This window comes from Micrasema longulum, unplaced genomic scaffold, assembly GCF_059751315.1.
Source record: "Micrasema longulum isolate JH-2025_06_02 unplaced genomic scaffold, ASM5975131v1 h1tg001319l, whole genome shotgun sequence".
Classification (NCBI taxonomy): domain Eukaryota; kingdom Metazoa; phylum Arthropoda; class Insecta; order Trichoptera; family Brachycentridae; genus Micrasema; species Micrasema longulum.
The window spans coordinates 2,214-29,646 of NW_028278506.1; the positions used below are offsets into that span (position 1 = coordinate 2,214).

At 29.5% G+C, this 27,433-nt stretch overlaps 1 protein-coding gene across 3 annotated transcripts in view; it reads right to left on the reverse strand.

The window, feature by feature from the left end:
- Positions 1-452: 452 nt before the first annotated feature.
- twz (BTB/POZ domain-containing protein twz) overlaps positions 453-27,433 on the reverse strand; it is a 194,749-nt gene continuing 167,768 nt past the window's right edge. For 2 of the 3 annotated variants that reach the window (XM_088235059.1, XM_088235062.1), the window contains 3 exons: positions 16,927-17,132; positions 7,469-7,699; positions 453-3,680 (listed from right to left, as the gene is read on the reverse strand). In XM_088235059.1, coding sequence (XP_088091185.1) covers positions 3,625-3,680; positions 7,469-7,699; positions 16,927-17,132 — 493 coding nt within the window. In that variant the 3' untranslated portion in view covers positions 453-3,624. The remainder of the gene's footprint in view (positions 3,681-7,468; positions 7,700-16,926; positions 17,133-27,433) is intronic. The other variant, XM_088235060.1, reaches the window with a different exon arrangement.

The window sequence follows — 27,433 nt, forward strand, 5'->3', positions numbered from 1 at the left end:
CCTTTGTACTATTTATGCCTTCTGGATTACTGTTGATATCGTAAATAAATACATAAAAATATGATAATTTCATTCATTATTCCCTTTCCGCTCTTTTGGGACGTAGGGCACTGCATTGGACGACCAAGCGCTGCGTATCTTGATCATTTGGTTACATGAAGGTAAGATGATTAGTACAACCCTTCAGGTACCAGTCCTGGGAATTAAAAACATTCCAGTAAAATAACACCTTTAAAAATATTTCATGTCAACCATTCGGTAATTAAACTGGAAACCAATCGCATGGTAGGTTAACACGCTGAACATTAGATCGCTAGGAAGAACAGGGGTAAATATTAAATAAATTATTGAATTTTTTTTTGTTGATTCATTATATTCTGAATCATCATATAATACTGTCCGGTACGTAATTCAATTACAAGGAAAAAATTACAATAAATTAAACAAATATGTATTTTCCATTAGTTTATTAGATTGTAACATTTAGAATTCCATAATATAATAGTATATAATATTTTTTACGTCTTAAGATCTAGAATAACTGGTATGTATGTTTCTAATTTAAATATATTTATGATGGGTTATACACACATATACTTATACCTACTTGTATTTTACTACTGATTGAATTTTCTATGACACATATTATGGGGGATATATTATTGGATAGTACGCATTTAAAACATCAGGAAATATGGAAACAAGGAAATACTTGAGTTCTTATTATTTACTCAAATATTTAAATTTTCAGACCATTTTCATAAAGTCATAAATAACTTTTGCTAGAAAAATGGGAATCAAGTTGTAGTTAGAGTGGAATTTGAACCTCAGACCTTTGGTCCGCGAGTTCACAATACTACCACGGAACTACAACCCGGTTCAAATCGATGCAAGAAAAAATATTTAGGTTTCTTACCCCTACAAAAAACAATTCGAAGAGGAAAATCATATTACCGAATATCATGCAGGGAACAAATTAATAACCATTATGATATTTTATATTGCATAGTAATATTTTTGACATATTTTTTTATAATCCAGTTTAAAACTCAAAACATTTTTACTAACGTTTAATAAGAATATTGATATTATGAAAAAACAATAAAAATTCAATATTTTAACTACATTAATTGATCGGTAGTGTGCATAGTTCAAACTACATTAGTTTCTAAATTTATACAAAATACTTTTAAGAGAACCTATTTTATAAGTCCCTTATAATGCTGATTATTTATTTGACTACTTAAGCATTTTAAGGGTAGGAATAAAAATCAGTGCATAAATGTTTTTTAAATGAACATATTTCAAATATTTAATTAAAAAATAATTTAAAGGGTTAAATTAAATTGAAGGCGCTAGTGTTTTTATGACTTTGCTCTTATGGTGACACTCAACGCGTGTAGTTGAAGACATCTTGTTATCTTCCAAAGTCAATCAAATAAAACAGTTCAATCTACGACGCTGCGCTGTTTTTATTAACGATTTGAGGGCGATTTAAGGACTTTTTGCAGGTGTTACTTAACACGTCAACGGCAAGTCAGCAGTACCTACGATAATATTATACTGTCGTGACATTGTCAGAACTATTCGCAAAACAAGCCACTTGTGCATATAAGTTTGTATCGCCGGCATAAAAATCAATCATTACAATTCAATAAATATGTTTTTTATTTTAAATTATCCTTGCAATAGCTCATACAGACTTGCTTAATATAATCAATGCCGCTAATATGACCTTATTACGAAGGCAGGGTCAAGATCAGTCCGTCACTCAACAATATTAGTTTAATTGACAAAGATATCAAAACTACGGATGTATATTGACATTTGATATTATAAAGACATATGGTCAACTTTTTATGAATAGATATTTATACTCTTTAAAAAAGTAAGAAATTTCACCATAATTAAAATTTAATGATTCTTTACTTATCTGAACATTTCTATTTTTATTAATTGTTGTCTTTCCAAATAAATAATATTGTTACAAAATAATACTAAATTTGGCAAATTTATCGATACCTCAATATATTTTTTTACCATAGCAATACAGAACAATTTACTTTGGCAATTGATTAAAAAATTAACACAGTCAAACATTTTTCAATACCAAATAGATGCATTAGCAATAAACGTGAAATTCCTAGTTCAAATCATAATAATTGCCCATTTTGAATCATATCACAAAGCAAATAAGGCAAGTCATCTGAAGCGCCGGGAAGTGAATGTACCAGAAATATGTTTAAAAATTTTAAATTTAAGAGTCAAGTCAAAATATATTCCAGAATTTACTGAAACGAAATGCAGTTTGTTTTTTTCGCACGCATTTACCCAAATTGGATAAATAATACATGCGTAATATGTATATTTAATTGAACACATTAAAAGATATGGCTCAGGATAACCAACTAATTAACCAATATGTTTTATAACATTAAAGAGTAAACATCTAGTATTTATGTAGTAAATAAATCTTTGGGATTTAAAGTTAATAATTAATTACACAAATTTAATTTAAACAATAATAAGCATTGTTTTATGCATTACACAATACAAACAATTAAATGTGGCATTCAGAAAATGGATGCGTATTTAGTTTGATTATTTTATTTAACAATTTAATAATTTAAAACAACTAATTGACATTATAAAAAATCTTTATTTTTTAATCTAGGATATAACAATTCAAATGAAAGTATTTAAATAAATAAGAACCTTAATGTCAAATAAATATACTATTCCAAAAAACGTTTTAATTTCATCAAGTCAAACATAGTTAAATTTTATCTATTTCTTATTAATCAATCAAAAAAAGTACAGTAATATATTATTAATGTGGTGACCAAACCATTACTTTATGAATAATATAACAATTTTGTATGTGATTATTAGAAAAAAACAAGTTGAACGATATTTTGCATAGTAAGTCCATTTTTTACGTCAAATAAATGTCCTTATTTAAGGTACCATGAAGGTTGCCTGAGAGAATTTTCATCAAGAAAGAAAGACATCCCAACATAAATCAATCAAATGTTGGATAACTGAACAATAATTGTAAAGCAATTGATGCTTTGGATACTAATTTATCTTCGATCAAAAAATAAAATGATTTTTTAAAATTATAAATACTGTACGTGCAAATAAATGTATTGAATACAACAATATGTGAAAGATAAAATATGGAAATACTAGTAACTAACTTGCTTTAAAAAAATAGTAATTAAGCTGACTAAAAAAATCAAATATATTTAACAATATACACAATTCATTATTATTGATGTAATAAAGAAATAATATCTGTAAACAATGCCACTTTGCGATTTTAGTTATTGGGTCAAATCGGTGAGAACAGAAAATTTTGATTTGTGAAATAATTAGTATAAAACAACAGACGATAGCGTTTGATATTGGGTCTCTGTCTCATACAAATTAAAGACTGTTGAAGATTTTAGAATCTAAGGGCTGTTTCCAGTCAATTCGCGTTTGATGATGATTTCATGTTCTTGATAAAGCCGTTTAGTCTTCATCTGAGCTGTGATGCATCTGGATGGAAGGAAACATCTTACACCATTTGCAAGGAACATGACTGGGTTGAACACGAATGTACGGCAGCAAACTTAACCTTCAAGATGACGAAGTCTTGGAGCTTCCTGCCTTAGCGGTATCGACCTCTGTAAAACCTAAATTTGAAATCACAATGAAAATATCAAAAAAATAAAGGAAAAAAATCAATGAAGATATTTAAAACACTTCACATTTTATACATAATACAATATATTGAATCTTGATTAGTCATATTGACGAGATTCATGTTGTGTAGGTACATAATATACAGTTTAAATTATTACTGAATGTGAAAAATTTAACCATGACGCCATTCCGTGTTTTATAAATTATATTTTTATTTGTTAAAATACTACAGAACTATGCCAAAAAAATAATTGTGTATTTTTATGTATGGTATTACCATCCCCATGATTTTGTTAAATTTTCTGTTTTTTTTTTATTACTCTGCGCGTAACGTCACTAGTTCTCTTCGGTGAGTTCTGATTGGTGGGTTGGCTTCCTAGAAACAGGAAATCTACCACAACATTCTATCATTGGTTGACTTAGCAGAACTTGTGACGTCATTTAAACATTTACGATAGTTAATTTTTTTCATTTTTCATCCATTTGACTGAAACTTGCAGTACAATGCTCCAAAGGTTACCAAAAAAAGAAAACATTTTTTATATCGAATTTTCCGTAGTACTGAATTTCCTTATTGAGACGTGTTTCGTAGTGCAAGAACGTTGTTAAACTAACTAGTCAGTTGGACAGTTCTTTAAAACCACAATCGGGTTGAATACGTTTAAAGTCAATATAACCAAGTGCTCCACAGGACTACAAAAATACTCCAGGCTATGCGGTCAATTTAACATAAAATAAATTTCTAATTTTTTATTGATGCTAAGTGTAATTTTTCTTTTAACTTTATCATTACTATGTTCCATTGCAAACCACTTAATTCACAATTAGTTAGCCTTAGAACAGACTATTGTCTAGTTGGGCGACAAATTGTGAATTGCAAATGTAAAAAAAAATTATACTACTAATCTACCTATATACGTGAATTGTCTACAGTTTTTTTCCTTTCACTTCTATTCTATATATAAATATGTAAGTACGTTTGTAAATCAACAAATAAAAATATATAAAACATCATTATCATTCCCCTTTCAGAACCAAATGGTGTACAGGATACTGAATTTGTAAACCAAATGGATGTATTTCGATTTGTTGCAACAGAGAGGTAAACCATTTGTGAGAATGGAATATGGGAGTCTAGACATCTACAGGGCTTATGACTTGTCATTGGCTGGTTTAATGCCTAGACTCCCTCCTAACATTCCCTTCTCAAAAATGTTTCCCCTCTCTGTTTCAACAAAACTAAGGATGAATAATTCCCTAAGGAGAAAATCCAGGCAGTCTGTAAGCATTTGGACATACTCAAAACATTGTTGAATTACCGGTAAAAGAAGAAGTATAAACAATCGGAAAATTGTTATCAGGCGTTGCCTAGTACGCGAATTGGTTCAGCCGGATGAATCTCACCCACATGATAAAGGTTTCAGCTCTTTTACTTCACATTAGTCAACAAATGGAAGAGTTGGGTAAATGTGGATATTCAAACACAGGCAGAATGGTGAATGTTACACAGTGTGTAAAGTGGCCACTTAAATCAGCCAATGACAGGTCATAAACCCTGTAAATGCCTAGACTCCCATATTCCCCTCTCAAAAATGTTTTCCTTTTCTGTTGCAACAAATCTAAATGTTGAACAACTGAGGGAGAAAATTCAGCCAGTCTGCAAGCATTTGGAAATACTTAAAACATTGTTGGAGTGTATTTCGATTATTTATTACATGGAGGTAAGGTGATTAGACCTACATTTCGTGTGCTAGGCCAGGAATAAATAATTATTGCAGTTTACATCTTTAAAATCGATGTTTTATATCCATTCTACCAGGAATCGAACCCAGGATCTCGAGAATGGTAGGCCTATCACTACACTGCGAGGCGGACTTATCTTCACTCGATTTCCTTATTCGGGATTTTTACCCGGGAGCAGCTATCGGTGACAAACTCAGCCAGGTTTCTGGCTTTTTTCCACACAATGAACTGTATTCTTCATCCGCCTGAACACAAACTTCTAACTAAATTAACATTAATCTGTATAGTACATAATGTGTTGCAATATTTATGTTCGTCTGGGCTTAATGTGGCAATCAAAATATGAATATTAAATATTGCAATACGAAACATGTCACAATATTCGTTAAATAAAGCATGTGTGCACTAAATTTCAAACGAATTGCAAATACAAAATGCTTTTTATCGTTTTTAAAGTATCTCTAAATCTAATGGTCAAAAATAAGTATACGTACAAATTTGTCTCCACCATAAAATATGTATACACTTTTTTGTGTGTTTTCTTTTAAAGTACACGCATTACATTTATTTATTTTTTATCATTACATTTCAAATGTCCAATTACTAAAGCACCCACCCTAGACAATTTAAACAAAATAAATTTTGTTTAATTAAACAATTGTTAATCATGAGAAATCTCAACGCCTTAAATATTATTTATAAATATGTTTTTTTTTTTTATTTACCAATTATTGCCTGCGACGTCACAAGTTTTATTTGGAGAGTTCTGCTGATAAGTGAGTTGGCTTCCCGGAAGCCGGAAATCGTTTTAATAACTTTTCGGAGAAAATTTGATGTTTAATTAAATGCTGTAATTTTAACGCGTGTAAGAAAACATTTTTTTAATCAAATTTCCCGTACCACTGAACTTCCTCATTGCGAAATACTTTAATGATTTTATAAACAAAGGCAAAATGATGTCTCATGCAATGATAAATGATACTTTTGTAAATATGTTTCGTGTAAATCTTGTCGGGAATCGAACCTGTGACCTCTCGCATGAAAAATAAGGTTACCAATTAAGATAAATGTTTATCCACCGCGCCGCTCTGAAAATTCTGAATACCTACAGCGCGTTTGAATATATTTGAGAGTATTAGAAACAAAAATTTTAAATCTCCACCCAAAACGGAAAATTAGTTATTGATTCCAAATTAAAATTTATATTAAAACTTTCCTACCTAAATAATAGCGTAATTCAAAAACGTCTCTAAATCTTGAAAAAAACAGATTTAAATTATAATACTTAACAACAAAAAACTTTGAAGTTAGTGAATCATAATTAGAAATCTCACAATTCTTTTTTCAAAGTTTTTCGCAAATATCTCTGTAACTCCTTCAATGGAAATTTCTTAGGTTGCTTCTAATATCCTCATTTATGTATACTTATTTATCTATATATATATAATATATATATATATATACTTTAAACTAATATTATAAATGCGAAAGTGTGTTTGTTTGTGTTTCCTTCACGCCTCAACGGGGATAACGAATGACATATTGTTTTGCTTTGGGATAGCCAGAGAGGTGAGAAGTAAAATATGATACTTATTTTTCTTAAGAACATTATTTGAAAATGAGCAAGCGTTTAAGTGGGATGTCAAAAAAAACTGTTTCCTAGGGTTAGTTTGATTTGCTTTTCATTTTGGTTTTGTACGGAGATATAACGATGCTACGTCGCGAAAGACGAACGTATCGGCGTGGTTGCATGCATTCACAACGATAGTTGGAGGACCGGCAATCGATACAAACAACTTTTTCTCCGAAAAAATAGTTTATATCATCAGGATTTGTTATTGCCAAACGATAAAACGAATTATTTACCTAACTAATTTTTCCCTAGTGAATACGATGTGAGCGAAGCTCGGGTAAAAGCTAGTGTTTAATAAATACAGAACACTACAAGATAATAATTTTAACCACTAATGAAAAACGAACAACCTGGTTTTGGAACGAAAATGCTTGAAAAATATTAAATAATTCATTTACTTACTGAATCCGTTGTTAGGATAGCGGATTGCTTGACGAGTATCCTGAGCCCAGGAAACTCCCGGCCGCTCATCCGCCGAGGAAGTAGCGGCTTCGGCGAACATCGAAGCCTGAGCAAGGATCCTTTCATTGATATCAGAAACACGGAGGTTCATGCAGTCATTGGCATACTTGTTTCTCAAAGACTTGAACAGGATCTGACGCTCTCGCATAATCTCCAGCTGCCTCACCATAGCTGTAAAAACACAATATTTAAACCACTGCCCTGTTTTGTTTTCAACCATACTGTAATGCAAACACGGTAATTTTGAATGACAAGAAAAGCCTGGTATGTTCGCTATATGTATGCATAAATCATATTATTTTGTGTCGGTTTTGTGTTTATGCAACTAGTGAATCCAGCGCATATTTTACTAATTACAGTCAAAAGTAAAACAAATGATTGTGTGGGTATTATTAAATTGGTAAATATGAAGGCATTTGCTGTCCAAGGTTGGATTTAAGTTACATATAATAATTTCCATGGGTTGGTACAGGTAATGAGATATAATATATTTAAACATTGTTTACGAAACAGTTTTGGCTTAAAACAACACACAAAATAAGTACCTTATAAAATAATACATTGCAATAAATTTAATGGTAAAATAATTTACGTAATTTTAATCATCATCGTCATCATACCCCTGTCGGCACCCGATTGTGTATGGGGCATTGAATCAACACACTTAATGCAGCGTATACCGATCATATTACGCATGAAAGTAAGGTGATCAGCCATACGCTAGAGAAACACGAAATATCGTAATACCAACCATCTTGATCAATACTTCATGTTGACCTTTCCAGGAATCAAAGCCACTACACTACGAGGTGAACTTATCTCCACTCGATTTCCTTTTTATAGTGTTTTACTTAAGAGCAGCCATCGAACGAAAGCACTCGTCTAGGATTCTGGTTCTATTTCACCCACAGGGTATTCTTAATCTGCTCGGACACAGATATTATAATGTAACCTTGTGTTAATTATTTACTTATTTTCAAATTAAAATACTAAGGATTTTCATTAAAAAACTGTTTTAAAAAATAATCTAGATACGTCACTGTAAAATACTAAAAACAGAATAAAAATATATTTCACCTACTAGGCTACGCCTGAAAACAATTTTTAAATTTTATAATTCTAAATTTAGATCTAAATAACTCCCTAGGGAGGAAATCCAGAATGTCTACAGACCTTTAGATGTATATATAAAACATTGTTCCGAACTAAAGTTCAAAAACTTTGACTTTAATCTTTCCTTCGCATGAAGGTTTTCAATCTCTCAATCAGTCAATACATTTATCTGGTCAAATGAAGTAAGTCAAGAAAAGAAATGATCGGTCTTCATTAAATTCTTCGTGGATAGCGTACATTTACATATTAAAAGTTGACGCTTTAAAATGATATTTTTATCCATGTTAAAATATAAGGTAGGTATAGCTCTCGCATCCTCCGTCCCACGCTTGAAGGATCGCATTTTGACCTGGGACCCTCGCACGGTGCGGCTCATTGTTGGCAGTCCCAGCGCCTCGGGCCACGCCGCAGGAGCAGGCGCCGTAGTGGCCCACTTTTATTATTTATTTTCGCCCCAAGCAAATACAAGATCGGGTAAAGTCGCCCGCGGCCTTTCCTACAAACTACTCGTATTAAAATTATACACAAACGCATTGAAAAAGAATTTGTTCGCACATGTATACATACATACATACATACACACGCAAAAAAGATATTTAACGATGAGAATAGCAGCTCTATACAAGAAATAAAAATCGTTTTCAAAACCATTGGCGCGTAGGGAAAATATTTTAACAATAAATTCTTCTTTGATTTAAATTATTTATTTACAATTCTTGTTGGAATTCTATAGTAATGATGCAATTAAAAATACTCGGGACACTTCCACTTATTTGTTTGACCAATTCATAAATTAGCAGATAGAATTCAAAAACTCACCCTTATTAGCCCCCTTAGTTGGACCCTGTTCATTGTAATAAAACAATAAATGTTTTTCATAGAATAGAATCCTCTCTTACAGTACACCGCCAACACATGTTTCAATCATTTGTCCACTCTGTTCCATTGAAGTATTGCGTATTGTATATCTTTCAACTTATTTTTTAAATGTACCTACACTTAAGATAATATTTAGTTATATATAAATTATCCCTTCACTGTATAATATTTACCAGTTCTTTATCCATTTGAGGGTGAAAGCGCTGATTGGTCAAAATAATAAGTGGAAGTATTTTTAATTAATAACTTACATGTAAATATAAGTTATTATTTCAATAAATTCTTTGTCCAGATCTTTCAGAGTCAATCATTTGTTGCAAGCCGAAATCACGCCCGCTCGTCACCACGTGATCTGTCATGCATTCATTGAGACCGGGACAGGAGGACTAAAATAAACGCTTTATTTATCGGTACCTACGTATTGAGACGATACATATATGTATGTACTTGGTTTTCATTAATCTCTCTCTACCGAGGTATACAAAGCCGGCTCTACTGACATGTTGATTTAATTTTACGATATCAATGAAAAAAAAATAAATGGGAATAATTTGTTTTAATAGAGGCAACTTTACATACAAACTTTAATTGTCATTGCGTCTTTCAGAGCAAGCGCATATTGTCATCTTAACTCATTACCTGTAAAAAAAATCTGCCTTCAATGTCAGAGACAACATGAGGATGGCCTGACTAGCACTGATAAGTAAGTAGACAGAGGGTTTTGACTGCTGACTTTTACAAGACCCTTCCTATGCTCGCAGGAGTTCTTCAGATATATTTTGAACCAAACGACGATAGTTAAACGTAATGTGAGGAGGAGAAAGCATATGGAATATGTAAGTATACAGTTGTTACCTTTTGAGAGGAGATTTATCGAACTGAGGATTATGATACAAGGCGCAACTTTGAATTAATCACAGAATAGATAGGAAATGGTACGTTCTATCAGATACAGTTCAGTGAGTTCTTGGTGTTTGACCGTCAAGCCGTACAAATATTTTTCGGGCAAAGGGAACTTAAGGACACACTTTATAATCTCCCCTCAGGCAGTGCGTGTGGAGATGACCATAAATCGGCTAAAACTGTGGCACTGTGTTCTGTTAGATGGGGTCGAAGATAAAACAGTGAATGGTTTAACAGGGGTCATATGACCAGTGTGAAATGTTGACCTGATGGCTAACTGTACGATTTTTTCACTCTTACGTCTGTTTGACCAGACCTGGGTAACGCCTCGGGAGTTCCTCTATATATGTATGGATATATGGTGATAGATGTTAGGCAGCTGTTCTAGCGAGATGCTGATACACTTTGGATTTTGGACTATGCTTCCTTCTTCGCACACATTACTTTTGTTTTGTCTACTCGATACTTTTCAGATCGTTTACCTATGTTCACCGAGGAAGTCCTTTTTTATTATCGACCCTTCTCTTGTTGAAAACAAACGTGTTTTTAGTTTTGCTCGATGTAATATGTATGTTTCTTTGAATGTATTAAAATATGTAATGAATGTATATTTGTACTACTTACCTATGTATCATTTTTTCCAGTACAAAGGTACATTTTGCTCATTTTTTTTTCCTTTTTTTGTGTTTTAATATATTTCACTAATCGTATTATTTTATATAATTGTTAAATGTTATTTTTATATTTTTATGTATTATATTACTTTATATTTGTGTTCATATATTTTACTTTATTATTTATGTTTAAGTAGCATGTATTTTTGACACGTGTATATACTTTATATTTGTATAATAACGATTATTAATGTCTTACATTTGATTAGCTAGGCCTTTATAATTCAGTAGTTTTAGGTTTTTTGTTATTCTTTTATAAATATAGAACTACTTATACTTTAAAAGATAAAAAATCTCCACCTTCGAACAGGCTAAGCCACGTTAGATGAAGACTATCCTAAACAGAGAACCTCCGTTTTCATATTCTATTATTAAATATGTTTACTTATTTTATACAATAAATTTATAAAATATAATAATAAATTAATCGTTCGCGTTATTATTTGTGTACAGGTTGGCCGGAGACGTGACGTCCAAAGGAAAAATGTAGGTGCCTCGTGTTAAGGGGTATTCGAATCACCTCCATGTTTGTTCCGTGATATTGCATAGTTTTCGAGTAATGATTTTTAGAATAGGTTTTTGAAAATTTTTAAACCGATTGGTTTAGATTTTTTTGTATCTTGTTTTATTTAAATTGTACTTTTACCCATTAAATAATCAGCTTCGTAACATTAATAAAGCCTATAAAAGTTTTGACCTAAAATTAAGAATTTCCATTCGAGATAGTAAGACTTGAATTTTCAACTTTAAATTAAAAATAAAAAAGGCAATTTTTATGTTTTTGCATAACTTTAAAAACTGCTCTAGACTTTCAGCTTTCATAATAATACCAAAAAATATATAACTTAATATGCTATTATTCGCTGAAATCAGCCTTCAAGATACTGAAAATTCCTCAGATAGTTATTTGATTTTTTTTTTTAATGCATTTTTTATCATTTCTAAGGCTAATTTTTATAAAAAGTGTGTTAACAAACAAAAAATACATTTTTTTTTTTGTTGGGAAAAAACTTTTTTTTGTGATATTTATTACATTTTTACATTTTTATTAAATTGAGTTAATAAAACACAGTTGATCGTAATGAAAATAAATTTATTTACAAAAGGTTTTTCAAAGTAACGGCCTCCTACAGAAATACACATCGTACACCTACGCAAGAATTTTTCTTTTAATTGTCTAAAAGCTTTTCTGTTACACTTTTACCACACGTTCAGCTTTTTAAATTTGTCCGAAAACATTCCGCAGAAAACATTCATGATTAAACATAAAATTTCCAGATCGTAGCTTTCTTAAAAAAAAATGTTGGTTTACACGCTTTCTATCATAATTAGCCTTAGTAATGATACAAAAATTCAATAACTATTTTTTTTAATTAAATGACTATCTTGAGAATTTTCCGCCTCAGTATCTTTGAAGGCTGATTTCAGTGCCCATTGAGTTTTACTTTATTTTATATTATGATAAAAGCTGAGAAGCTGAGAGTCTAGAACAGTTTTTAAAAATATTCAAAAACAAAGATATTGCCTTTTCAGATTTTCAATTTAATGTTGAGTCTGACTCGCTCAAATGTAAATTCTCAATTTTAGGTCAGAACTTTTGTTAGTTTCATTGGTGTAACAAAATTGATTAATTTATGCGTAAAAGCGCAGTTTAAATTTTATAAGATGCAAAAAAAAAATATTAAAAAAAAACTTCCACAAATCAATTTTATGCCGAAAATTATGCAATATCGTGGAACATACATGGGGGTGATTCGAATATTCCTTAACATGAGGCACTTATATTTTTCCTTTGGACGTCACTTCTTCGGCCACCCTATAATACGAAGAGTACCTTGGCGATAGATACCAAATAACGAAGGTGAATGATGAAATTTCCGAGCCCCTCAAAATTTCATTGGGAGTACCACAAGGATCGGTTCTCGGACCGGTTTTGTTTATTATATACATAAATGATATTGTCGAAACATTAAAATATTCAAAAATAAGACTCTTTGCAGACGATGCCTTAATATATATATCGGGAGAAAATTATAAAACAATTATGGACAGACTAAATCATGATCTTAATAGTGTATCACTGTGGCTAAAAATTAATAAATTAAAATTAAATGTTAACAAAACTAAATATATGAATATAGGAAACAAAAGAATAGAAATTACACCATCAATTGTAATAGAAAATGAAAAACTTAATGAAGTCACTGAAATTAAATATTTAGGTGTAATGTTGGATTCAAAACTTACATTTCACCAAAACGCTAAGATGGTAATAAATAAGATTGCAAAAAAAATATCAATTTTGGGAAGGATCAGAAGATTTATTGATAAGGACTCCTGCAAAACTATTTACAAAGCAATTATTGAACCACACGTTAACTACTGTAGTAGCATTTTATTTTTATCAAACAAAGAAAACATAGATAAACTAACTGTATTACAAAATAAAGCCTTTAGAATCATTTTGAAAAAAAACAGATATACGAGGGTAAAGTCGATGGTAAATGAAATGAAATTATTAACATATAAACAAAGAATATTTTACAATACAATGATATTTGTTCATAAAATTATAAACTCTAATAAAAAAACAGAATTTTGGAAAAAAATTGATCGGAACCAGCATGAACACGATCACAATACTAGAGAAAAGAACAAAATTAGACTTCCATTTAGGAAAAAGGCAAAGTCACAAAATTCAATTTTATTTAAAGCAATTAAAAAGTATTACGAAATGAAAAAAATATTTATGAAGAAAAAAACATATCAAAATTTAAAATAATGATCAAGACATATGTGATAAACAATTTATAAATTAAATATATTTGTAATGTTATTATTAGAACACACATAACAATATGTATGATATGTGTGCCCTACTTTAAGATTTAAATAAAAAAAATAATACTCATTTTGTTTTCGATGTTTTATCGATACATTGTGTTTATTTTTTAAAAATAAAATAGCAGTCATTGGAGACATGTTGACATATGTCAATACGTCCTCTACCTTCTTAGTTCTAGTTTTTTTTTATGTATTGGAGCAGAAATTGTAAATTTGCAAATTCTTCAAAATAAGGCGATGAGGATTATACTCCAAAGAAATATGCATTCTAATATATATAGAAATAATACGAAAAAAAAATTGGCTTGCTCACAGTAAAACAGCAAATAAAACATAACGTAGCAATTTTGATACACAAAATAATTAAGGGGATGAATAAAATAAAAACAAATAATAAAATTCAACTAACAATGTCCTGGCTGCGAAATATAAAAGTAGCGCAGGACAGATACATACATATGCTTTCGTTGTAGTGATCGCCAACATCGCGTCGGGGAGACCTGACAAGGCACCGCAAGAAGAACAATGTCGTACATTATGTCGTATTGTAGTGATAAAAAAAGGTAAGATTACCAATAAGGAGAAAAAACAGAATCTCAAAACCCATTGTACAAGGGATTGAACTTGTGCAATGAGTTACCTGAAGAAATAAAAGAAATTAAATTATTTAAAATTAATTTAAAAAAATATATTCTGGAGAAATTTTTATAAAAAATAGTTCTGTAATTAAATGTTTATATTAGTTCTTAAAATGTTATGAACTAACATAATAAAGTATAATTAAATAAATATTCCTTAAGAATAATTAAGTCAGCCTTTCTCTGTACGCAGCAGATAGAGAGTTCCCCAGATCTAAACAGCTGCTGGTGTATGCATGGCTTTTAGATCCCCCAATTTTTCTTTCGAATTATGAACGTTTCCATTCTTGTCTATCCTCCGTTTTTTACATCTATGTGTGACCGGCTATCGAGGCAATGTCGTCGGCTCATCATTTTTGTAAACTTCCAATACCTCTTTTGTTTAGAAACGCTAATGTGATAATAATTAGCCATCTTAAAATTATTTTAAATACAAACAAATCGCAATACAAGCAAAAACTGCCCGCAGGTAGACGCATAATGTAATAAATGTGGGTTCTGTATATGTAGGTATGTCAATTCTAAAAACATGTTCTGCTTTTGTTGCACATAAAAAATTTTCAATTTATGAATTACTAACCTTGTGATTTTCAATGTTAAATCTAATAAATATTTTTACTTTAGTTACATGATTAAATACTTATTTACATGATTTCATATCAATACAATTCACAGTTGATAATTTAAATTTAAAATACAAATCGAAAGAAAATAATATTACTGATTGTTTATATTCAAAGGTACTAACAAGATTCGGAATTTTATTTGTTAATTCAATTATGAATTATTTTCCTTTGTCCCTCGTCTACTGTTAAAAAAAAACATCAAGGAGATAAAATTACTACTAAAATTACTAGCATAAATGGTATTTTTGTATTTATTTTACTGGGAAGTAAAGCGGATTGTGCAATTTCTTATTTATACCTCTCCAAAAATATTTATGAAACTGGAGTCAGCATTGCAGTTGGAATGTAGCTTGCATTTTTTATTGCAGATTACATTCCGCCCGAGTAGATAAAATAACTTTATGAATATTTTATAACGGTAAAATATTTATTTCGTTTTATATTATTTACATATCAGGTTTTTACTTAGTTTCGGAGTTAAATTCCAGTATAAAATAAAATTATATATCAAAATTGCATTTAAATATTAACCTTTTAATATTTAAAATAAATAGATTGCTAGTGCAACTACGAGTACATGATCTAATTTTAAAAGTCACATTTTTTTCCCTGGCAAAATGCATTAAGTTTTTACTTTTATTTTTGTTTTTTTTATGTGATTAACTTTTTTAATGTTTAGAATGTAATATCGAGGTAAGACATACAAACAATCACCCCTATTTTTGTGTCTGTTAAATGATCAAACTAGATCAAATATATGTTTAATTTTTATTATATTAACACATTTTTATTTGTTTTTTTGTATTATTTATTTTAAATCTATTATATTGTAAAACTACAGAAGAAATTATAAAAACAGTGGGTATTATACCAAAAAAGTATCAACATTTTTAGTAAAATAAATATACTTAAAACACGTTTTCATAAACAATGCATTTTGTAAAATACTATAAAAGTGCAATATATAATACATTCACAATCTAAAATATTAGATTCTGACAATCAACGAAATATGACTTAAAACACTAAAACAATAATTTTGAGGAGCAACAGAAGAAAAACATTTTATATGATAGATAAATACATTTTTCGCAAATTGGCAAACATATATTTTGTTTAATAATTGAATAAGATACATACTTGACTAGTTTTGTGAGAAAAAATAAAAAAGTTTGATTAATACAAAGAGGGATCACTATTTTATTAAAATTCGCTATTATTGTCTCCAGTGATGAAATTTTAACGTGTTTTGAAACATTTTTAGTAAGTTATAGAAATAAAAGAACGATGAAACTTTAATAAAATAAATACGATCCAAAAAGTTTAATTCCACAACTTCCGAAAACAAAAGTTTACTTTTTTTATTGTTGTGTTTAATGACATATTAGGTATTTAAGTTTGACTTACACAAAAATAAATCAGAGTATTTTTTTTAAGGTTTTTATTATTTAACACTTTATATGCAAATCAAATTTATATGCATACATATAAGAGCGGGCATATTGCCTTATGGCAATTTCTTCCTACCTTAGAGAACCGTTCAGTTTGAAAAAAAATCGAGTACATAAAAATACTCTAGGTCAGCCGAATCTTATAAGTTTACAAAATTTAAAACAGAGAAAAACTAAAAATTTACACTATACTATGAAGAGAGGAGAGGGGGTGGGAAGGAAAGAAGAAATACATAATACAAAAATAGTTTTGAAAGTTTTGAAACTTACCATCCAGCTCGAAGTATCTTGCTTCTTCAATGAGAAGATCTACTTCAGCAAACGAGTCAGGAATGAGGACTCGAGAACTACGCATGTAGTTCAGAATATGCCTGAACATGCCACCATCCCTGTCTAGAAAGTAATGTTGCTTGAGAGAGTCAAGGACTATGGGCATGGATCCATTGAACAGACGAGCCAGACGAGATTCGGGGAATCTGAAAGAAATGCAGTAATTAACATACGTATTAAATATATAATTAATAAAATATTTTGTTCTCAGACCACAAAAGTTTTTTTTAAGTACTACTCATTTCAAAAAGCACAGATCCTCACACCTACGGCTTATAATTACAAGTTTCGACGGATGGATCAGTGCTTTCCGAAACTAGTAGAGCTTTTCAATAAACTCAAGTGGTCTAAGAACAAAGTGTTTTATTGATCATATATTTAATCATGTTATTTCACAAAGTAAATGCCAATTCAATCATAAATATAAACATACGGATTTCACAAAAAAAATACCGCAAAGAATCATACGCATTTAATACAGCAATAAAACATTTAACAATAATTAGACAGGTAGATATTTCAACATATTTTAGAGCGTACAAGCTTGAAGTTTTGTCAAACATTGTAGTAAAATGGAAATCTAGGCAGGCATTTACAGGGCATGGTCTTAAACTGGAAAGACGTGATATATTGCCATTTACTCGGAAAATAGTCGAGTGATTGTATAGATCGCTTTGTCAAATTGTTGTTCTTGAAAACCCTTAGAGAAAAATTCTAATTAAATAATTACAAAGCCGAATGACAAAGTAGGAACACCAACAAACACGTTTTTATCTATAGCTCTCCTGTCACATTTAAACTTCAATTTTATCTCGAACATGCTTTGGTTTGTAGGCAATGTTTTATTTATTTATTTTTAAACCATAAGTACAAAAATAAATGACGTTGGTGAGTATTATTATACATATGTATATTCAATTGACACTGCTAATGTAGAGCATGTTTTTTAAAAATCCAAAAAGATGTGTACCTGGCAACATGTCAGCCCATTTTTATTGGATTAAATTTAAAACCTATTGTAAAATCGAGACCTGAATATTTCAGTACACAGGATAAAAGTCACTTTAATAACACCAGGAATAATAAATAAATAAATTAAATTAGAGTATTTTTTTTAATTAGCTTCCATAAAACAATTAGGAAATAAATTGTATTAAAACATTTGCAACAGTGTTAAAAGTGTTTGTGAGAAATAAATGTTTCTAGGTATAAATTAATATTTGGAAGAGGCAATTAAATAAATTAAAATGTATTAAATAGTGTAAACAATGTAAGCAATATACACTATAACTAATATAATGTGACTACTGTTTGTGTTTTCTTAGCTTTTTATTTAGTTTTATTTTATATTTCTAATTTTATTTTTATGACTAGGTATTGTATTATTTATTTTTATTGGTCAGGGTGTAAAAAATTGCCAGTGATAATAAATCCGCATTTTAACCATGTTTACCTTTGTTTTTTTTTACTTATTTTTTTATCCAAATACACATATTTAAAAAAAAAAACGTATCCCCCAACTCTATGAGGCCATGAGCCCTGTGCTGAGTTAGGATACAACACAATAAAAAGTGGAAGCATGCATATTATTAAACAATACCAAAAAAAAGTAATAACATTAACAAATATTTAATAAACATCTGGAAAACACGCTTCAAAATATTAGGTCAATCAAGATGTATTATTATTATAACTTTTTTAAAGATAATTATCATTATTATGATTATTATTTTTATTACTATTATTATGATTATTATTATTATTATTATTATTATTATGATTATTATTATTATTATTTTTATTATTTTTATTACTATTATTATTATAATAATTATTACTAATATTATTATTATTATTTTTATTATTACTATTATTATTATTATTATTATTATTATTATTATTATTATTATTATTATTATTATTATTATTATTATTATTATTATTATTATTATCATTATGACTATTAGTATTATTAATATTATTATTATTATTATTATTATTACTATTATTATTTTAACTTTTTTTATTATTATTAATAAAAATAATAATATTATTACTTAAGTCGACTGTAAGAGCTTGTAAATATACATAGTTAGATATTTAAATAATAATACTTACATAATAATATTATATGATGAGGAAATGAATGCATAGAATATGGGATGAGGTAAAAAGTTTAGGAGGAGACAGTAAGGAGTAAGGGATCCAGAAAAAAGGAGGGAATAAAGGAAAAATAAGGTTTTAAAGATAAATATTAATATTTTAGGCGTTTATTGAAGGTAACTAATGAAAGTTCATTGTTAACATGAAGAAGTAGCTCATTCCAGAATTTTTTTTTCAAAGCACGTAATATTTGCGTTCTTATGATTGACCTAAATATTTCAATTATTGGAGGCCGGAGAGTTGTAAATAATTTTCAACGAGTTGTAAATAATTCACTATTAAAAAATGGGAATCAAGGAGTAGTAGAATGGGGTTCGAACCTCTGACCTCGGATTTGTGAGTCCGTGACACTAGCTACGGGACCACAACCCGGTATACTTATCTACTTGTAAGATAATGCAGAAATAAGTAGATGTAAAAGACACACCACGAAGTTTTTACTATGTTCTTCATATTATTTATTAGATGAACAAAACATGGCGTCAGAAGTCAATCAATATACAAATTAGTACTAAATTTAGTGATCAGATATGTATAATTCCAGGAACGAATTTTAGTGGAGGGTATAAATTTACAATCACCCCATTATTGTTTGAAGGCGACATGACATTTCCTAAGAGCATTTGGGAAAGCTTCTGAGTCAGACAAGATACTCGTACTTCATCACTTTATTAGAGAAAAAAGTATGAAAGTCTTGAACAGTTTCAACAAAAATAGAAAAAAAATATCATACGATGTCCTGGTAATTTTTTTTCAAATCAAGTAGCCATTTTTTTTACAAACTTCGACCAAATGATGTTGTCATTTTAGGTGGCATGTATAGCTGTTTTGTTTTAAGACGAGTTTATAGCTATTATTGAAAAAATAATTTCCACCATGTTTATGAGTGTGAACGATAAGCTCCTTAGCATACAGTTGTCTGACGTTTGAAAAACCTTCTGGTCCAAACACCTCAGACACACTTTTGTACAATTTCTAATGCTTGAATACCATTTTTCCTGGCCCCACTCCACGCAATTATACCATACTCAATTATACTTTGACGTAATAAGAAATACATTAGTAAATTTCGACGGTTTTTGTCCAAAATACTTCTTAGAGAGTTGAAAAAAAACAAAAGTTTCTATGATTTTTTGTTGTTAAATTGTCGTTTTGAGTAGCCCTGTCTAAATGTGAATCTATGATTACTCTTAGGAGTACTTAGGTATTTTATGTTATCGACTTTATTTATAAATTTACACTTGTTCTGATCACTACATTACATCACACTTTTACATGTTTGAATCATTATTTTAGAACACTTTGGATCTTCCCTTTTTGTCACTCTTAAGTTTACAAATTTTGTTTTATCTTCATTTAAAGTCAAAAGGTCTTAGTACATTTTAATAGCAGATAATGCCTTTTAGTGAGTTTCTTCCTAGATATTCCCATCAATAAGTACAGCAGTGTCATCAGCAAAACTTATGATTTTTATATTGTTTTCTTCTTTGGTACATATATCATTTATGTATAATAGAAAAATGATTGCCCCAAAACGCTGCCTTGAGGTACCCCAAAAGTGATTGGTAGCCGGTTACTCAAAATTCCATTTATTTCCATTGCACTATCTGGGTTCTATTTGGAGATCCATGCTTGTTCCGTATCAACAATATTCAGATTATCCAATTCGCTTTGTGGTCTGTTATGTGATATTGTATCGAAAGCCTTACATAGGTCTAAGAATATTCCTGTGTACCTTTTACTTTCATCTTATTTCGTTGTTACTTGACTGGTCAAAGAACAAAGTGCATCGAAAGAATTCATATTTTTTTGGAAACCAAACAGATTAGTAGATAAAGTCTTATTGTCCCCCAGATATTTCAATATTTGAGAATTAAAACTTTTTCAATAACTTTTGAAAGAACATTTAGTGGAGAAATAGGTATAAACATATCCAACATACTTTTTTTTTTTAATCCGTTCCTAATCCTTTTTAATACAACCAATCGTTTTTTTTTACATTCTTTGACAATAGATAATACATTATATTAAATAAAAAAAACTATTTTATACATAACATATCTATCATTATTACCAGTTACATTATTGTAATCTTAATACATTTTCTTATGTGAATCTGTATTAGCTTATTATACGACAAATTAGAATTAATTTTATCCAAAATTAATTGGCAATGATTCCGACAACACATATATTATACATTCTGGGGTTTAAACAATGTATGACCTTGGACGGCCCTTTTTCTAACTTTACTACTGTTCCATGTTTCCATTAATACGAGTAAGTTATCCTTTTTAACAATATTTTGAGTTTGTCCATATTTTTGAAGACAAGGACTGGATTCAACTCCCTGGGGAGTTGTAAACATTAACATATTACAAAGGAGATGAAGAACATTTAAGAGAAGGTAATATGGATGTCTAGGCATCTACAGGGCTTATGACCTGTCATTGGCTGGTTTAAGTGGCCACTTTACAGACTGTGTAACATTCATTATCCTGCATTTGATTGTTGATAAATCCACCTGGTCCATGTAGAAGTATAGAAAGTGAAAAAATAAAATTTTCATAGTATGTAGGTGAAATAATTCAATTAGATGAATCTCACCCGCATAAATAAAGGTTTCTCTTTAACTTCACAAACATCAACAGATGAAAGAATTGAAGGAATATAGATGTTCACAAATGGGCAGGATGGTGAATGTTACACAGTGTGTAAAGTTGTCACTTAAACCAGCAAATGACAGGTCATAAGCCTTATAGATGCCTAGACTTCTATATTACCTTCTCTTAAACATTCTTCATCACTGTAGTAATATGTTAACTTTCAATTGGTAAAAATCATGGTATTCTGAAAAAAAAATCTGCAAAGATTTTATGGAACATACACATAATGATAACCAGTAAAAATCGCATAATAATAATAAAATTTAAAGTTAAATGATTACTGCCATATAATAAATACTAAGTAGTGTAGGTGCAATTAGAAAAATAATAACATCGTTCGTACAAAAAATTAAAACATAAATAACATGCTTAAAGGTAAGAACAATCAAACGAAAAAAGAATAATGTAAATAATTGTAGATGACACAAGAATTAGTTCGCACACATTTTAAATGCATAAAATAAATATACAACAATATAAACTTTAATGAATATGGAAAGAACCACAAATTCATTTATGCAATTTTGCCTTTTATCTGTATGTTCATAAATGAATGGTAATCTTTTCATCGTAAATACTAAACCACAGGCACATAAAAGTGCCACATATTTACGTAGTTCAATATTTGCGACAACCACAACAATGTTCGTTAGAAGGACCATTTAATTATATTATTTTATAGCAATACTGATTTATTACTTATTACACACATTGAATCAATAACCGCAAAACTAGTTTTCCGACAAGCAATAATATTATCTTCAAAATGGTAAAAGCTTAACTGAAGTATCCACCTGTGGGTAATATAAGAATATATATATTAATAGGCACGTAAATAAAAAATAATGTATTTTTTATGTAATTTAATATGCTGGCTGTTATTAAATATTTTTTTATTTGTTAATGATACGTATTTTTATCATTTTCTTAAATATATTTCAAGCTCTCTTTTCATGTTGTTTTTTTTGTGAATACGCTTTATTTAAAGTTTATTTTCTAAATATCGCCTCGTAATGTAGAACACAACCATGCTGGGATCCCAGGTTTGATTATGGGCATAATATAGTGCGATTCTGTTTACCCGAACTCCGGATGGCCAAATATTCTGATATTCACCAGAAAATAAAAATAAGGACGATTTTATAAGCGTGAATAAAAACGGGCAACATTTTAAAGTTTTAAATGTGATTTCACTTTAAAGTTGTTGCAACAGAGAGTGAAACCTTTTTGAGAAGGAAATATGAAGTTCTACGCATTTACATGGCTTATGACCTGTCATTGGCTGGTTTAAGTGGTCACTTTACACACTGTGTAACATTCACCATTCTGCCTATGTTTGAACATCCACACTTCCTCAACTCTTTCTTCTGTTGACTTTTGTAAAGTAAAGTGGCCACTTAAACCAGCCAATGACAGGTCATAAGCCCTGTAAATGCCTAGACTTCCATATTTTCTTCTCAAAAATGTTTTCCCTCTTTGTTGCAACAAATTTAAATGTGAACAACACCCTAGGGAGAAAATCCAGCCAATCTGCAAGCATTTGGACATACTCAAAACATTGGTGATTTCATTTCGCTGTATTATTTCAAAAGCAATAAAAAAAGAGATCTAAGAGCAAATTCGGGTTTTTTTTACAAAACATAGGTTTAATTCAATGGTTAATTCATTTATCCGGATTTCTGTATATCCGGATATCCGGATAACGTCTGTTGATAATTGGAGTTTTAGTTTATATTTAATTTTAAACTGATTCGCTGCAATATTTTACTATTTCTGGACTAGCATCTGAAGCGTAAGACTGATCACCTTAACTTCATGAAGTAGATAATCGAAATACGATGCATTATTGGTTTATCTATACAGTGCCCTATACATCACTGAGTATAGAAAGGTATTTGATGATCATGATAGTTTTTTCCAAAACTTATGTATTTTTATTCGTATTATTATACTAAATCCAAATAATGCTTTTAGAATTAATTAATTGTAATGATTAATTAAAACAAAATTAACATAACACAACTTTGTTTCAAACCAGATATTTTTTAAATAAATCTGTAAAATACAAATAAATAAATGTAATTTAAACCTGTCATAAAAAAAAAAATCCCACCGAAAAGTCTTTAGACTTAGTGGGTAACAAATTCTTTTATATATTTTTTAATTATAAAATAAACGCTGCTCTGCAGCACTGAAACTGAAAGCTTGTGTAGCGAATTTTATTTTGTTTTAAAAAACATTTCAAAAAATGCTTTCCTTAGAACAGAAATTTATATGACATTTACTTATGTTAGTCGGCAATATCGTAACATAAAAATGTAATTATCTAATAAACGTATTTACTTTAATTTTTTTTTAAATAACGCCAGTTTTGAGTTCCCAAACGAGATTGTCAAATTGATTATTGGATTATGTGGACGATTAAAAAACTTTATAAACAATTGATATTTTAATCGAATTCTGCACAAGAAGTATTGTCGGTAATTTTGCAAATTTCTAAAATTGATACTCTAGAATACATCGCGCTCAGGAATTCGAGCCTTATTATCGTGGTATCAACGCGAAATCAGTCATTTTCGTTTTTTTTTAAATTGTTTGTAACAGTTGGCGACATCAGACTGTTGCCTGCTAGTAAGTATTATTTTACAACGCGGTACAATATGTTTTTTGAAATCAGTCTATGGACATCCGCAATAAATAATGCCCAATTAGCAATACGCAATAAATGCGTGCAATGCTGAACACAAATGGGCGCATAGATTGATTAAAAAATAAATCATTCTTTAGTGAGAAACTGATTGGAATCTTAAGAAATCTGTTGTGCGAAGCCACGGCGTATTTTCTCAAATTTTTACTGTCTATTTGCATGCATGCGTACGCAAAATCTGAACATAAAATTGGATGAAAACTGGAGCGTGTTTTTAAAATTTAATCTGAGACATCTCAGAAGAATCTATTTTAAAATTTTGCATTTTAACCAATTTGTTTATTATAAACAGTCAAATGTGATCAATCTGATTTTGGGCAATTAATAGAAAACAAGAAACACAGTAAGAGAAAAATGAAAAATTGTTCATTAGTAATAGTCAAAAATTTCTCATGATATTTTTGTCTACATGTTTATTTTCTGTTTAGAGAGTTATTCGCAATATACTCATTTTCGAATTTTGTGGATTATTATTAATTAGTTATAATGTTTGAAAGATAAGTGTATTTTTATTTATTATGTCTGGAATCAAGGATTTTCGTAACGAATGAAAGACATAAGATTATAATGTTTTGAACTAGAGGTGGTAAATAAAAACCAAGCTATTATTTCAAAACAGGTATTCTTACGAAACAACTGAATTCAGTACACGTAACATTTTCATTTATTTTTGTGAAACTGCACAGCAGTTGCTTATCCCAGGTTTTTTAACCACGCTGCTTTAACCTGTTATTTAGAAACCGTTTCACAAAACAGTTTAATTCGTTTTGTATTATGTCTTATACGCTTCCTAAAAGTAAACTTAAAATTGGTTTAGTTTTAAGGTGGGAAAACAGGAAACGAGAAACGTCGATTTTATTTATGAAAAATCAGTCGGTCGTGCAGTTGTCTTTTTCGCACTGTATCGGGGAGGCATCTGCGATAGGGTCACAGAAATACAATTTTTAAATACATATTCTTCAAAATTTTTACCTTCCGCCTATCATCCTAAAACTTTAAATGTGTTTCGCGAGAATCGAAATTTTTTAAAAGTATGGTGATTTTTTTATTTTTTTTAACATCGCATTATTTTATTTTAAAATCTTCAACATCTTAAATAAAAAATACTAAAACGGTATTTTGTCATTTTTTCCTCGAAAAAATTTAGTTGAGTGAGCTATTTGGATACCGAAATTATTGATTTTTGTTATGTAGAAATCGCGAAGCAATTTTTTCAATTCATGGAATAAATATTTGTCAACAGGCATAAGAACAGAAATGCTTTTCAAGGCTTCTCTTATTACCTACCTTTAAAGCCAATTTCTCCATAAAAACATGTTTATCAAGCCTGGGCACATTTATCGAATGAAGGGCTGCATTAGGAATTTAAAAAAAAAAAAAAAAAATTGTAGTAAATATGCACATAATACGATAATATCAGAAAAATACTTTCTAAAACTAGACAAGGACAGTCGATACTAATAAACCAGGGACTGAAACAAACCAGACAAAATAAACAAAAGACTCAGACAAACTTTTCAAAATATATAAAAAATATAAAGAGAAAAAAAAAATTATAAATAATTTTTGTAAAATGAATGTAATAATCCGTACTGGTTAATAAGTAAATATTCAAGTAAAAAAAAAATGAACGCCAGGCCGCAAGAAAAACACTATTTACAGTAATGCATTATTTATTGTGATTCTCTAATAACTAAAAATTTCATGAGGAGAATGGCACTTATTCATATATTAAAACATGTGTTTAATTACAGGTGTTAACTTTGCAGTTGAGATTCTTAAAACTGCTTGTACGTATATGGTTTTACTTTTTGTGTGTTTTTATTGAGATTAATGATTGAAAATGTTTGTTCAGTCTCAATTCCTGTGGCAGCTACCTATATAGAAATACGAGTATGTTAATAATTCGATTAATTCTTGAATACTAAATTAACACATTTTTGAAAATTTCAAGCAGATTTTTTTTTACAGAATTACGTTTATAGCTCGAGGGCCACACAACTTGCGAATTAAGTCGCATGCAGCCCGCGGGCCTCATTTTGTCCAGACCTGATGTGAATCAACATTTAAAAAACTTTGTTTTTAACAAAGTTTTTTAAATTTATTTTAAGCATTCTATCATAATTTTAAGAACCTTGTATAACTATATTTTATAATTGTTTAACTTAATATTCCATAACCAAATGAACCAGACAAAAAGTATGAGAACAGCACAGCGTAGGTTTGCAGAAACATAAAATGAAATATTAAAGGGATGGATGAATACACTGAGCCCTTTGAGAAGAGTTCTCCTCTATTTTGCAATTTGCTTTTCCGAGTTTGTAATATTTTCCGTTTAAGTAATTTGTATTTTTAACATTCATGTTATCATTCTAGGTGCATCTTTATTTACAAATATGTGTTTAGTCAATGTTAAAGTTCTGATACTTGAGACTTATACAAAAAAAAATGTTTTAATAGAACTGCAAATTGTAAAAATATGATGTTCGCTAAAATAAATATAACGCAACTTTGATTTTAACCACTTATTTTTTATTTTTTCTACATACCGGCTTCAAAGCTACACAAGCTTCTACGAGTATTATCGAGGCATAATTAACTAATGAACTCTATCTTATTTTATTTTAATAGCGATTACTAACCAAACTACAGGTTCCTATTAAGCTAATAAGTCAGTTAAAAAATCACAAAGATAAAGTTCGCAAACCTCATAAATCTGGCAAATACTAATTAAATTGAAATGCTTGCGATTCAATCTAAATTGGAAAAATTTTAAGAAACTTTAATATTTATGTAAAAGAAACTTAAAGTGCCCAAATAATAATATTTTTTCTGAATTCGTAAACCATTTAATAGAAAACAAATATGATTTCAATAAAGACACTGGATTTAAAGTTCTTTATGTTGAATA